At 42.5% G+C, this 13,672-nt stretch overlaps 1 protein-coding gene across 1 annotated transcript in view; it reads right to left on the reverse strand.

The window, feature by feature from the left end:
- ANKRD29 (ankyrin repeat domain 29) overlaps positions 1-13,672 on the reverse strand; it is a 34,304-nt gene that overhangs the window by 7,913 nt on the left and 12,719 nt on the right. The window contains exons 5-7 of the mRNA XM_086740730.1: positions 9,131-9,229; positions 6,065-6,163; positions 328-426 (exon numbers count right to left, since the gene is read on the reverse strand). Of these exons, the coding sequence (XP_086596856.1) occupies positions 328-426; positions 6,065-6,163; positions 9,131-9,229 (297 nt within the window). The remainder of the gene's footprint in view (positions 1-327; positions 427-6,064; positions 6,164-9,130; positions 9,230-13,672) is intronic.

Raw genomic sequence — 13,672 nt, forward strand, 5'->3', positions numbered from 1 at the left:
GCACCTCCACAGCATATGCTGCTGGTTTTAGGGCATCTGGAGGTTCCTCTGGCAGGTGAAAACTTCAGGGTAAAATGAACCAGTGACACCATATGTCATCTTTCTCTCTCATTTATATGGACATTGCCATTCCCTTATTCCAGCAGGTCCCTCCAGGAAGCTGTCCCAGACACAACAGGGAAAAGGGAGCCCATGGTGAGACTTTACAAACTGGCAAACAAGATGGACTTTGGGGATACCAGGCTTTCATTCAGGCAAATTTGCAGCCTCAAAAAAAGCTAGAAGGCGTTAAGCTGCAGACAGAGCACAGGAAAAAGAGCTACTCACATCCCGCGCGGCGTCCCGCTCAGCTCCCCGGAGCAGCATCACTCGCACCACTTCACTGTGACCCATCTGCGATGCAATCCACAAGGGAGCCGTCCCATCCTGCAGACACAATAAGACTGATAAAGGTTTCACTTTGAGATCCTATGCTCCCTGGCTGGTATTTTACTGCTCAAGTCTGCCTGCAGGAATGGACATATTTCAATTCCTCAATTACATCCCGCAACACAGATAGACATATGCAGAATCACTTCCAAAAGGACATGGGATCTCAGTGTATCATGTCAGAACCACTCCAGCTGTGGAGCAGAGCCATCCTTAGCTGCTTTCTTTTGCCTAGTTGGCCTGAAATGTGCTTTGCTGTGTGAACAGTTAAAGCCCTCTTTGGCTTACCAGTCATGCCTACAATACATAGGGAAGTTTGAAATGTAGAGGCCAAAGGTATCCTGTGTACTCTGAGCTCTCGGTGGCTAGACATGACAGAAGATACAGGTAAATCTCAGCATGTATGGGCAGATTCTGCAGCTGGGTCTCTGTACATATGGAGTGGAAGTTGTTTATAGAAGCTAAGATGATCAAGAACTTTCAATGTTAAGTTACATTATCGGGGAATCTGGTAAAAATATCTTGCCCTACAGTGATGGTGAGTATTTCACAAATTTTACCTTCAAGCACTCTGCTAGAAAACAAGGCAATTATCAAGAATCCAATGTGAAACAAACTGGTTTGGAAAAATTGTCCTATCCAATCATTATTTAAGCAGAAACCTCAGAAAATAAAATGCACATTCAGAATAAGCTGAACTTTGTGATGGATTTCCATCCCAAAGGCAAAGGTGAGTTGGAGCACTAGAATTACTTCTCACCGCAATTAGAATTTAGTTTTATGTCTTTTTCTCCTTTTGCTTCTAAATGGCCTGATTCTCCAGATTATAGGAGGACTCCAGTGGTTATGTGGTGCCAAATTGATTCTCGTGGGCCTTTAACAAAAGGCTTTGCCTGTAAGGATTTTAACATAAAAGTGAGGCCCCACGTAGCAGGGAGCCTGCTCCTGCCTTCAGTGCTTGCCAGTTCCCCTCACCAACATCAGCAGCCTGAAGACTTGGCAGGAAAAAGGAAGACAAAATATACTGGGGCTTCCAAAAGAGCCTTAATAAGAAGTTTCAGAAGAAAACAACTTTTTACTTTAAATAAGATATTTCCATCTTGATCAAAGAAGCAATCTCTCTCCTGAGGGCCAACTGAAGATTCATATGACTTGCTCATGCAATCCAAAAAACCACTGTTGAACCAGTTCTCTGCTTTTTGTGGGCTAGTGACTCAATCATTTGGAAGAAACATAAAAGTTATTTCTTCCTTTGATATAATATTCTGGGCTCCCCTTTTTCTGATTCTGAGAAAGAGCAAATGCACATCCTGAGATCTTCAGTCTTCTCAAATGGTGAGGAACAGGATCTTTGCCCACTCTTATATAATTCCTCTATAAATTAACTCACTGAAATTAGTGACTGACCTCATTCTAGTATATATCCTGTTAATACAATGAGTGGTCTTTGTGATCCAGAAATAACAAAGGCTCTCTTGTATACAGCATATGTGATGTTAGCGTGATGGCAAAAACTGTCCCTCTCCAATTTATAGTTTTCCCAACCAGTAAGCTGACACTTCATATTTTTTCTAATCTTCCTCCACCAGAGGGCTCTAGAAAACAGCAATAGGGGCACGGAAAAAGCCTATAAAACTTGAAAAATATCTGAGAGCAGCCTACACAATTTAGTCTGCCTCAAAAATGAATGCTGTGCACATGCATGCTTCTATTTACACAAGAAATACAAGCATAAGCACAGCACGGGGAACACAGCAGCTTTCTTTTACTCACAGTGAAGTTTGTAAGAACACCTCTTTTTTTTAGGTATGAATAGAAAGAAGCAGAAGGAAATAAAAGTGTTGGATAACATCACTGTTACCATTAACTGTAATAGTATTGCTGTTAGACAGCATTCTCAGTATCTCAGTTATAGGCTATAGGCAAAAATATATTTTGAGAAAGAGTGACTGTCTTGAAGGACGTAGCCTGAAGAGAAGAAAGAAGATGAAGTTGATGGTGGGCTCACATAGACTATTGTCAGCTTCGCTCTCTTAAGCAAACAGCATTAACATGCAGGTTTATGCAAACACATGCAGTATTTATAAGGAGTAGATGAGACTTCTGTCCATTTTCATGTTGGTGTATGGTGCAAAAGAGATATTACATTGTAGTAAAAGGCCACACGGGAATTCCTGCGTGAACAGATATGAGGTCTTGGAGATGAGTCAGGAAGAAAGTGAGGACAGGGAAAGACACAGTTCAAAAACTACTTTCCTTTCCTTGTCCCTCTGCCTACCCAGCAGACTGCAGATCATTACACTCCTAGGACAATGTTAAATACTCGATATGTTTTTAAGCTGTGCTTATTTATATATTTGATTACAAGCTAGTATATATGGACTACATCTCAGTCTATCCAGTAGCCAGCAATTCCAAACATACTCTGATCAAAATTTCTGATGCATTTTCTCTTACCTATTAACTAATGACTTTGCTTTACAGATTTAAAACTCAATGTTTGCTTGTGGCTTGGAGTTTTAGAAAGGGTCAGATTAGGGTAGGAGGTGAAATACCCCGTGAATTCCCAGTAAGGACTTCCAGGAACAGAGAGTCCCTATTCTCAGGCTACTTGGCATCCTCTCCACTGTTCTGCCCAGCAGTCCACTCACACCACTACACCAGCTGAATTCTTGCTAATAGCAAATTCCTTGATAGTCTGAAGTCTATGCTCTATACAGATTTACTGGCTTACATATATGTGTAATTGCATAGCATGTCTTAAGAAAAAAACTTTTAAGTTTTGGAGGAGTGTTTTGAATCTCCTTTGCCAGTCAGACTAAAGCCTGCTGGGGCACAGGCTGCCAAAATAGAGTATAAAATCAATTGCTGAATAATCTTCTTGCTTTGTTTTTGAGCTGGAGAAGCAAAGAAACATCTCCTGCACCAAGCTTCAGACACTGCCCCCAGCTCTGTCTAGACAAAAAGATGACAAAATAATTCCCTCTCGGCTCCACAGAAAGAACAGAAGGCAGTGAAAACCCAAGAGAAATAACATTGCCAGGGAAGAATCTTGCCAGGAAGCTTTGCTATTCAGTCTTGTGAGAGCTGAGCTGAAGGCTCTGCACACGAACAGCCAGAACCATCCGAGATGCTCTACGGTGTCAGAAGCACGCCCGTGGGACTGGGAGATGGGGCATGAGACTGAAGGGGAACTGGTACCCACTGCAGCAGCAGAAGGAGACATGTAGGGCAGATGCACACACTCAGGCAGATGAATTAAGCTCTGAAATTCACAAGATAGAGAAGAAAACCTGGGCACCATGAGTGATGAGATGTATGAACTCACACCTGGCACTTTGCAGCCCTGTATTCACTGTTACGCTGCTTAGAAAAGTTGCCTAGAGCAGTGAGAGCAATGTAGTTTGTAACTGACAGTGGGAGTCGTCTGGCATTGAAACTGCTCCATCTACAGCTACATTCCTCATGACCAACATGCCACCTTCGAACAAAGTACAAATTTGTTAGTTAGTAAGAAAGAGACTGAAGTCCATCCAACCATTGCTTTACTAATTAAACAGTAAAAATGTTCCATTTCCTAAAGAAATGTTTCAGATTACAGTGGGCCCAAATACGAATGCCACAGATTTATCCAGGCATAATCTTAGCAGGGATCGGAGGTACCCTGAAGCAAAGTAAGTCCATCCTGCCGGAGATGAAACAGAGCCAGCAGGAACATTCACACAGAGTAAAGTCTTTGCCTCAGCTAAGGCATTTAAAAATGTCTCATGAAACACTGTGTTGTAGAAATTGGATTAGAGAGCTAAAAAAATATTGTCAGAAAGAATTAGCTGGGGCATTATAATTATGGTTAGCAGAATGCAGTTTTTATGGCAACATGGTGGAGCTAGATCGAAGGCTCCCCTTAGACTTTATTTTGACCCACTCAGAAAGCATTTATGCATACCTTGGTCTATCCTTCTACACTGATCTTTTAGACTGCATTAATTAACAGCTTTTAACAACATTTCTTAATCTTGATCCTGGGAGACAGTGTGGAGGCAGCCAAGGAGTACCTAAAGCATCTGTCCAGGGAGTAGCTGCCAGCAGCTGCCAGCTCTCCAGCTCTGGTGCTGGAGAGCTGACGGAAGACGCAGCAGGAAAATGACTTTAGTTTGGGCACAAAAAATGCTATCCAGTTTCCTTACACTACAGGAGTGGCAGGCAGACCTACAGATGCAGCAGAAGTCATATAGATCAATCTCTGCTGCCAGGCTATGATTTGTCAGGCTTGTTGGTGTAGATGAAAGGAAATACTGAAAATACCTGGCAAAGCTTGTCTCACGCCATGCTGTCCACTGTTATTAGAGTTTTCACATTAATTTGCTCCTGTCTGCTTATTTTTCACTTGCTGTAGTCAGTGATCACAGCCATCTGGCAGCCCTACATGACTGATTGCAAGGACAAGACCTTATCTCATAAATTTAAAATGTGCAGTGAAGACCCAGGACAGCTACCTTGCCTGCAGGGTTTCAGCAGACCACAGGGGAGGCTCTTCAAAAGCAGGCAAAGATTCCTAGGAAGCCCTGTCTTTAACCAGACATTTATAGGTGCTGGGAGTAAAGCTAGCTGTGCAACTTCCACATCCCACTACTCAAAGCAGCACCTAAATGTGTGTTTAAGCACTGATTAAACACCTAGGAAGTCTCTTGCACACTTACCTAACACCAGCATACGGGTGGATCTAGCCCTAAGACCCCAGCAGACACCTCTGAACCAACCACAAACCTAGCTCATACATACCATTTAATGATCAAACAGCAGCCCCACTACCTTCAGAGGAGCTAGCTTCATGCTTATGGTTGCCATGTGTTTGCAGGATTGGGCCCACTAGACTACCTAGCTGGAAATGGGAGATGGTAAGGCCTCCCACATGTATCAAGAACTTCTAGAGATGAAGGTAACACTCACGCATGAGTTTCAGAGTGCACAGGGATGACACAAAGTACAATTAAAAAAAGTAAAACTAAAAGTAAAAGCTTTTATCCAAGATCAACTTCAACACTGAAGCCACAGTACTGAAGGCCTGGTGATTTCAATATACTGAATTTAGTGCTGTCTCCCACTAAAGTTCCAAGATTTTCAAAAGCATTTCCAAGGATTTTGAAAAGAACGCAGGGATGCGGTAGGCTATGTAGACCATCACAAGGAACTTGGTACAACAGAAGCAGATCAGTAGTTGCAAGAGGTAGAGCAAGGCCTTTACATCAACATTATACACAGATGGAGGGTTTTATTTTGATTTACTCTGGTCCCTGGCCCAAATGTGCATGTTGTTCAAACTTGTTCAAAGAATCAGTCAACAGTTTGATCTGCTTTAGGGTATAAGCACAACTGGTGCAGACCTAGAACAGAGCTTCCACTTCCACTTCTTTCAGAATCGATCTAGTTTGCATGCAAGCAGAAATGACGGGGGTACTCGCTTCAAAACCACGTTACCAATCTGAACCAAACCATGAATGCAGGCACAACTGCAACCTGCCTTCCAGTGAAACACCTCCATGGGAACCTGACACCTGGAGAAAACTCCAATGTTAATTTTTCATAACTGTAAAAAAAATGAGACCCCAGCTCTGCCCTGAAGTGTTGAGCTTACCTGTCGTGGCTGGTTAACCTTTGCTCCTGAAGAAAGCAGCAATCGGATGACATCGAGATAGCCTCCTTGTGCTGCCAGGAAAATTGCAGAGGCTCCATCCTAAGAACAAATACATCCAGGTTACGCTGTGTAGAAATGATACCATTTTTCCACACAAAACCAAATCAAACTGAATCAAGTTCTTGTTCCTAAGCCATCATGCCGTGTAACAGCAGATATACAGCCATCCTCAAGAAATAATTACCAAAACTCAAAGTCTAGCTCATAATAAACTATGGTAAAATTTTCATTCCATATGCACAAGTACTGGCTCCCATCATGGATCAAACTGAGCATTAAATCCTGGGTCTGGAATACCAAGAGTCTAGTTCGTTGAAGCATTGATTTAGATAATTAAAAATTTATTCCTGTATAGCAATAGAGGTTCATTTATCTTTTATATGTTTGTGCAGGAGTGTTCTGCCACATAGACACATGGTAAAAACACGTTCAAGTGCTTTGCAAGACTGGAGACCCCAGCACTGAAGTCTGCCCTTGAAGCTGGAGTCTCCAGCCACAATACTGTGCCACTCCAGCAACTACCAGCACTGCTCTAACACATCTTGTAGAAGAGACTTCACCTTTAATATAATAATGTAAAAGCACATGCAAGACAGAGTATCTCATAGCCCTATCAGGAACCAATGTTTTCCTGCAAAAAGCTTCTGAAAGAACAAATAATGAACAAATATGGGATTTTATTTTTTCTCAGCATGTCTTTCACGTGCATTTGCTCTCAGAATTTGACTTCATGGAAACTTCTTCTTTAGGAAAAAAAATTTCAAGTCATATTTCATTAAGTTAAAAATTTTTCAAACAGCATTATAATCCATCCAACCAACTAGAAGTGGAAATCTGCATTGAGAGTGGGACAAGTGTTCACCCATTCTATATCCACAGCACTCAGCACAGAGAATTTTGGAGCAAGAGTTTTCCCAGGAGATGAAACTCTTTTAGTTTAAATAGAGGCATGAATGAACCCCTTTACTGCATCTCAGAAGTGCAAGTACATCTTTCATGCCAACTCATGCATATGCCCATCCAAAACACAGGGCATTTTACTAGAAGCCTGTTGTTGACCTTGTTGGCATATCGCTACGTTGGGGCTGACTGCTGTTGTCTGCTGAGAGATACTGCTTAGCTACTCCTCTTCCTGCGAAACTCAGCACAGACTTAGTGAAGCATGAGCTGAATATAGTGCTGCAGGCACTGAATCTGGAATGTTTGACCTTGGTTTCAAGACAAATGTCCTGGTAAACAAGAGAGGTGTCTGCTGGCACTACAAATGCACACCCTTGGGCCCTTTGAGAGGCTGTTTTCTCTGGCTGCTACGCAAGTACATGAAGTAGGGTGACGGTATCAGGTCCTTTGCAGGCTTCCTCCAGAGATAGGTATAGTGAGAAGACTTCCATTTAGAAAGCAAACAAGGTTTTGTAATATTAAAAGTGCTCTTTATGGAAGCATCCAAGAGGGAGAACCTTGGGTTCCCCATCACCCACCCATTTAAAAAATCATTAGTTTTTTGTACTTGATTTGAATTGATGCTGTAATAAGAAAGCTGTTTTGAGGCTGTAACATATTTCTGCAAAAAATATTATTTAGTTAGGGTATTCTCTTGGTTCTCCTCTATCCCTCACATGAGTCAATTTAAGATTACAACATCTATCTTGATGGTTTGGGGAGGACTAGTGAAATGCATGCTCAAAATCCCTCTCATGTGGCTGCCTGCCAGTGAAACTGCCAGTCAGATACCACTTTGCAAAGGCAGCTTGGCGGTGTCCCACAAAAGGAGCCAGACTAACACTTGTTTTCAAGAGATTGTGTTCTTATTTTATTAAGCAGCTGTTTCTGAATGGTTTTGCATAATGGCTGTGACAATAAAAATACATCTTTAAATCCAATTGCAAATATTGCTCATTTCCAGGAAAGCCAATAAGGAAGTTATTTTACTGCCTTCACTTCTAGGTAAGTGTCTGCAGGTGTGGCAGCATGGCTATTTTTAAACCCAGTGGTAACCCCTGGGATTACCGTGCAGAGGTATGAATCACTGCCTGCAGATTAGAAAGGCAATTGCTATTTACACAGCAGCAAGGGTGCGACACCCTTTATAAACGCGAGGTGAGGGCAGCACAGAAGTTGGGACCCCCTGTGCGACCAGTGCCCAGCCCCTGGCACGCTGGTAGCTTCTGTGTTCGCCAGCCCTCGGCTCCCACATGCGCTCAGGGGAGCTGAGTGTGACAGCATCATGCAGATCCAAACCCCATGGAAATGGCTGAAAAAAAATCAGATATCTCTGGGGAATTACTTCCTTTTTGTCAGTCTTGAGTGCCTTGGGGTAGGAAAGAGTGATGGGAAGTGGAGGGAAAATCTACTGCTTGTTTCTGTTGAATGCTGAAAAGCTCAACTTATTTGTGTCTCTGTTGGAGTAAATTAAATCCAGTGCTTCAATGGCTCAATCCAGCTTTCTGAAAAGTCAACTAAACAATGTCAGTTCAGCCATTTTAACCATTCTTTCCCCAAAGCACTGACAAGCTAGAGATGCACAAATACTAAATAACATCATTTAAACTGATATTTTTAAAAAAATATTTTAAAGATATTTAAAGACTTTAACTTTTACTGCTCTTTCTGGCAGAAAAACAATGAACTGATTCTCTAATACCTCAAGGGCTTTACAGCTATTCATTCTTCTGTTTGCAATGCAAATAATGGCAAAACATGACACGGTCTTTTCTTCAAGGCTAATGGACAGCAAAAATCTGATCCAGATTTGGTACATACCCTTCATAGAGATAATGGACCAAGAGGCAGCCAAATCATCTTTTCTGATTTTGTGCTACTTCTCCCAGTACCATGAAAAGCAGACGGTTAACAAAATTCACATCTTAGAAGAGTAGAGTACTATAAAACTGCAACATTTGGCAAATGCTTCTCTGCGCTGGAGCCAGAGTATCCGCTGCTGTCCAACCAACAGCACATTTGTTCCACCACGAGTGTTGTCAATATTATCTGTGTTAAATAACTCACGTAAAGTTGATCGTGAATGTTGGCACCATGCTTCAACAGAGTTTCCACTACTTTTGCATGCCCGTACTGACAAGCAGCTAGAAGAGCAGTACCTCCGTCCTGTGAAAAAGCAAAGAATGTGTACAGTAAAGTGAGAGGGCAGGTGCTGGACTGAATATCACTATAAAATATAAGCAAATTTTAAGGCTCTTCAGAATTTGGCTCACTGCGACTAGCTACTGAATCTTTCATAATTTTAGTACCAAGTCTTGCCCCATAAATCTTGAAACTCGGCCCTGTCACTATAAACATTTTTCTCCTGAAGTTTTTTTAGTAAGGGACAGAAACCAAGAAAATTCTGCTTTTTTGTTCCTCATCTTCTGCCTTCCCACTAGAAGCTTTGTTACCTTCGCAACCCCAGCCTCCTCCACGTTTCTTCCTTTTGCAGCCATATCCCCCACCCCTGCAGAGCTCTTCCACCTGCTGAAGGACAGCACACCTTTCCCCTGCTCCAAAGCTTACTGATCATCTACCTTTGGCCAGAACCTCATGCTCTGTTGTGTCCTACTCCTCATCTGTTGACTGCTGTGTCCTGCCCCTCATCTGTTGATTGTTGGCCTGAAGAAGAGGAGGGAGGATGCATCTTAAAGCATTCTAGCTAACTGTGGAAGCGTGCATCAGACCAAACCCATGACCATCAGTGAAAGCCCGTTACTTCTGCAGTGATCCCTGCAGGTAGGAGCAATTCCAGGCAGTTATAGTTCTGCACTTCACCACTAAAGGGAGACCTAGGCACATCCATCAAACCCTGCTTGTAGAGCCGCTCCCTTGGGAGTCATCTGAGAAGGGAAACACCTCAGTGTCACTGACTAATGACTCCAAGCCAGCTGAAACAACTAAGATAGCAAATGTGAGTCTTGCCGTCTTGTTAAATGCACTGTGCCCCACTCAGAAATTACCCTTATTTCTGACACTGATGCAGAGAGGAAGTTCTTATCTTCTGCCTGGGATGGCACCATGCCATCATGCAAGGATGACGTGCACTTCAAGTCATCCACACCAGAGGTCTTCTCTCTCCCTCTCTACCTTCTGCCTGTCTCAAGTCTCTCCTCCACCAGATAAGCTATCTAAAGTATTTCAGATAAATGGGTTTTAGAGCTGTTATTAATGTGGGCAGGAGATTGTGTCTTCCCTTGGACTTGTTCTCTGAAACAGCTCCAAAGTTTTGTCTGAAATTTTCCACAGAGACAGATATACACAAGAGAAGCTACAGCCTGAATGGCCAAATGGATCTTTTATGATGGGAAGTGCCAATCAAATTTATCAATCTGTGGTGTTATTTCATGCCGATAATAACCTCGGGAAAACTCAAGCTCTGACATGACTAAACTAACCCACAAGCACTGTCTATAGCTATGCTCAAAAACTAATATTTACCCTTCCTCCCTATGACACTGAAAAGCAAACAAGACCTGAGTGTCAGCAAAGTCACAGATGTGAAGCTGTTACGTGACAATCTAAGAACTGCATATTAATTCTGGATTATTTGAGTAAATATAGTGCATAATCAGGGCAGTGGAATTAAGTTACTCTGTAACTACAATGAGTCATTAGACCTTCCTGTCAAATTAAGCTACCCTAATTTAATAGGAACTGCTGGAACAAAACACAAAAGCAACCACAATGGTTCCTGGATTAAAAAACACCTTATACACACTTAAAAGACAATGGCAAAAGCTAATAGCTTTGTGAAACCTATTTCCTGTCTCCAATCAGCTGAAAGTCTTTTTGCTCGAGTAGTGAGTTACCAGATCAAAGGGCTACAAGCAAAAACACAGAGACATTTTTAAAGACTCTGTCCCCGAAGGAAATGGAGAGAGAAAGGTTAGTGAGTTAGGAGAGAAACTGCGCTATCCAAATTGGAGGTCCTCCGTGGAGAGGCAGGGAAGGATGAGCTACAGGAGGCTTAAAAATATTGAAGTTCCCCATGTGGAGGGTAAATAGACATGCTCAGTCAGCTGCATATGGGAATAATTTGTTTATTGCTTTAAGTTCTGCTTTTTGTTTCCTAAAATTCTTGTGTTCTCAACAAGGTCCAGTTATTTTAAGAAGATTGTTTCTGGAGGGAACCAGACGACAGGTCTCAAATACGAAGCAGGCCTGCAGAACTAACTGCAGTTAGCATAGCGGAGCTGGCGCCCAATGCTTGGAGTACAACTGTGTGATCCCACCTGGGAGATGTCATAGACTGAGGTTTTAGAAGGGAGACACTTCTCACAGGATATGGCTAAGGGTCTCAAAATGGGGATCCTGAACAAGTGTTTGGTTGAATCCAGTGAACAGTTTTAGACAGATACATTTTTTGAAAGAATAACACATTTCCAAAATATACCATTTAGATCTTGCAGACTAGAGTGACCAGATTTCCTAGATCATGCTGATCAGATTCCAGGGATAAGAAAAAAGCATTGGTTGTTTCCCAGTTCTGGATGTCCACCCTGAATCAATGTTCACTGGGTCAGAAAGAATTAGGTAGCAACTCCTTGGCTGAAAGATTTGGTTCCTGATCAGGACGACAACTGGACTCCAAGACCTGCTCTACTGCATGTCTCCTATGAAGCTGAACACATTCAACAGAAGAGACTGGGACTCCTTTGCGCGCTTTGGGTGGGGGTACCACTGTGATAAACAGAAATAGGTCTTGCTGTAAGAAAGGGAAGTTGGGGCCAGGAATCTTTTCCACTAACCATGAGGTAAGACAGCACTCAGTTAAATCAAGGAATTGTCAAACAGTGTGAAAGTTCATGGTTTCTTAGGTGGAGAAAAACTCAGCCCCCTCTCACCTCTATTGAGTTTCCAACTTGCTTTCTCTTACACTTTCCTCCAGCAAGCTCTAGCTGGAGACCTCAATGTTTTACAGGCCATAGGAAAGGCAGACGAGTTAAAAAAAAAAAAAAAAGAAGTAAATGACAGAGTTTTTACTTCCCTTTCAGCCATGTGATCCTCTCTTTCCTTTTTGGCTTCAGCTGAGACAAGTAAAAAGCTGACGCATCATCTTTGGTACTGGCAAGCCTCTTGGAAACTCTGAGCAGAGCAGCGAGTGGGAGCAGGGACACATGAGCAACCGCAGAGGTGCTTCTGGGGCAATCTCCCTTCTGCAGTGCGCAGGAGGGGCTGGTGGTGCACCCGAGAGAAGGCACATCGCCTTGGGTTTATTCCTTGCTCATAGCCTGTTTTCCTGACACAATGTAACTTCTACTAATCCTTCACTGCAAGCCCTTCCAGCTCAGATGGGAGCCAGTTCTCTCACTTAGCAGCACCCAACAAGACCATGCTATCTGGCGTAGACTTCCCTGTCTATTTGCCTACCTCTTCCTTTCACGTCCGTGATCATTACCCGAAACCAGCTTAAAATTACATGGTGTTTTATCATCTCTGAAATATACTACAGGGGAGGGGAACTGATCTTCTGCAATCACTGCCTCCTGAAAAATGGCCTCTACTGTTTTGACCTGCAGAATTGGTCAGAAAACATGCTACCATGCAAGCCCTTTTAAGAACCCACATGCTTATAACATGTCTCAGAGTAAGAAAAGAGAACAAGTTGCAATTTATGATGCATACTTCTAAGGATTCCAGACTGGGACAATGCAGAATAATATGGTCCTGTTGGAGTGAGTCCAGAGGAGGCCATGAAGGCGACCAGAGGTCTGGAGCACCTCTCCTATGAGGACAGGCTGAGAGAGTTGGGACTGTTCAGCCTGGAGAAGAGAAGGCTCCAGGGAGACCTTATAGCAGCCTTCCAGTACCTAAGGGGGGCTTATAGGAAAGATGGGGAGAGACTTTTGATGAGGGTATATAGTGATATGACAAGGGGTAATGGCTTTAAACTTGAAGAGGGTAGATTTAGATTAGATACAAGGAAGAAATTCTTCACTATGAGGGTGGTGAAACACTGGAACAGGTTTCCCAGAGAAGCTGTGGATGGCCCATCTCTGGAAGTGTTCAAGGCCAGGTTGGACGCGGCTTTGAGTGACCTGGTCTAGTGGAAGGTGCTCCTGCCCAGGGCAGAGGGGTTGGACTAGATGATCTTTAAGGTCCCTTCCAACTCAAACCATTCTGTGATTCTATGATTATTCAATAATATGTATTTTATAATAAATATTTAACAACCTTTAATAGTACTATTTTTCTCTTTACAACATCAGCAGTTATTGCTAGTTACTTTATCACACAATTTTAGAATGTTTGTTTTGCCTGCTGTAGTGAATATCCATTCTAATGATATGAGGGGTAACAAGAATTGAATGCCTATATTAGGATAGTTCTCTAGCAGTCTTGTATATGACTTGTAATTGTCTTGTATATGTAGTAATTACAATTTACAGAGAGGTACATGAAAAAGAAGATGCTGGGCTTTGCATTTCCTTGCTTTAAAGTCTCTGTTTCCCAGGATAAATTCCATTTGTTTTCTTATTTCAATTCCACGTCTTCATTTATAATAGAAAGTTCTTTGCAAATGGATTAATTTTGCAGTGCCCTCCAAAAATAGCCAGGATCAGC

Source organism: Chlamydotis macqueenii, chromosome 2 (genome assembly GCF_036417535.1).
Source record: "Chlamydotis macqueenii isolate bChlMac1 chromosome 2, bChlMac1.mat, whole genome shotgun sequence".
Lineage (NCBI taxonomy): Eukaryota > Metazoa > Chordata > Aves > Otidiformes > Otididae > Chlamydotis > Chlamydotis macqueenii.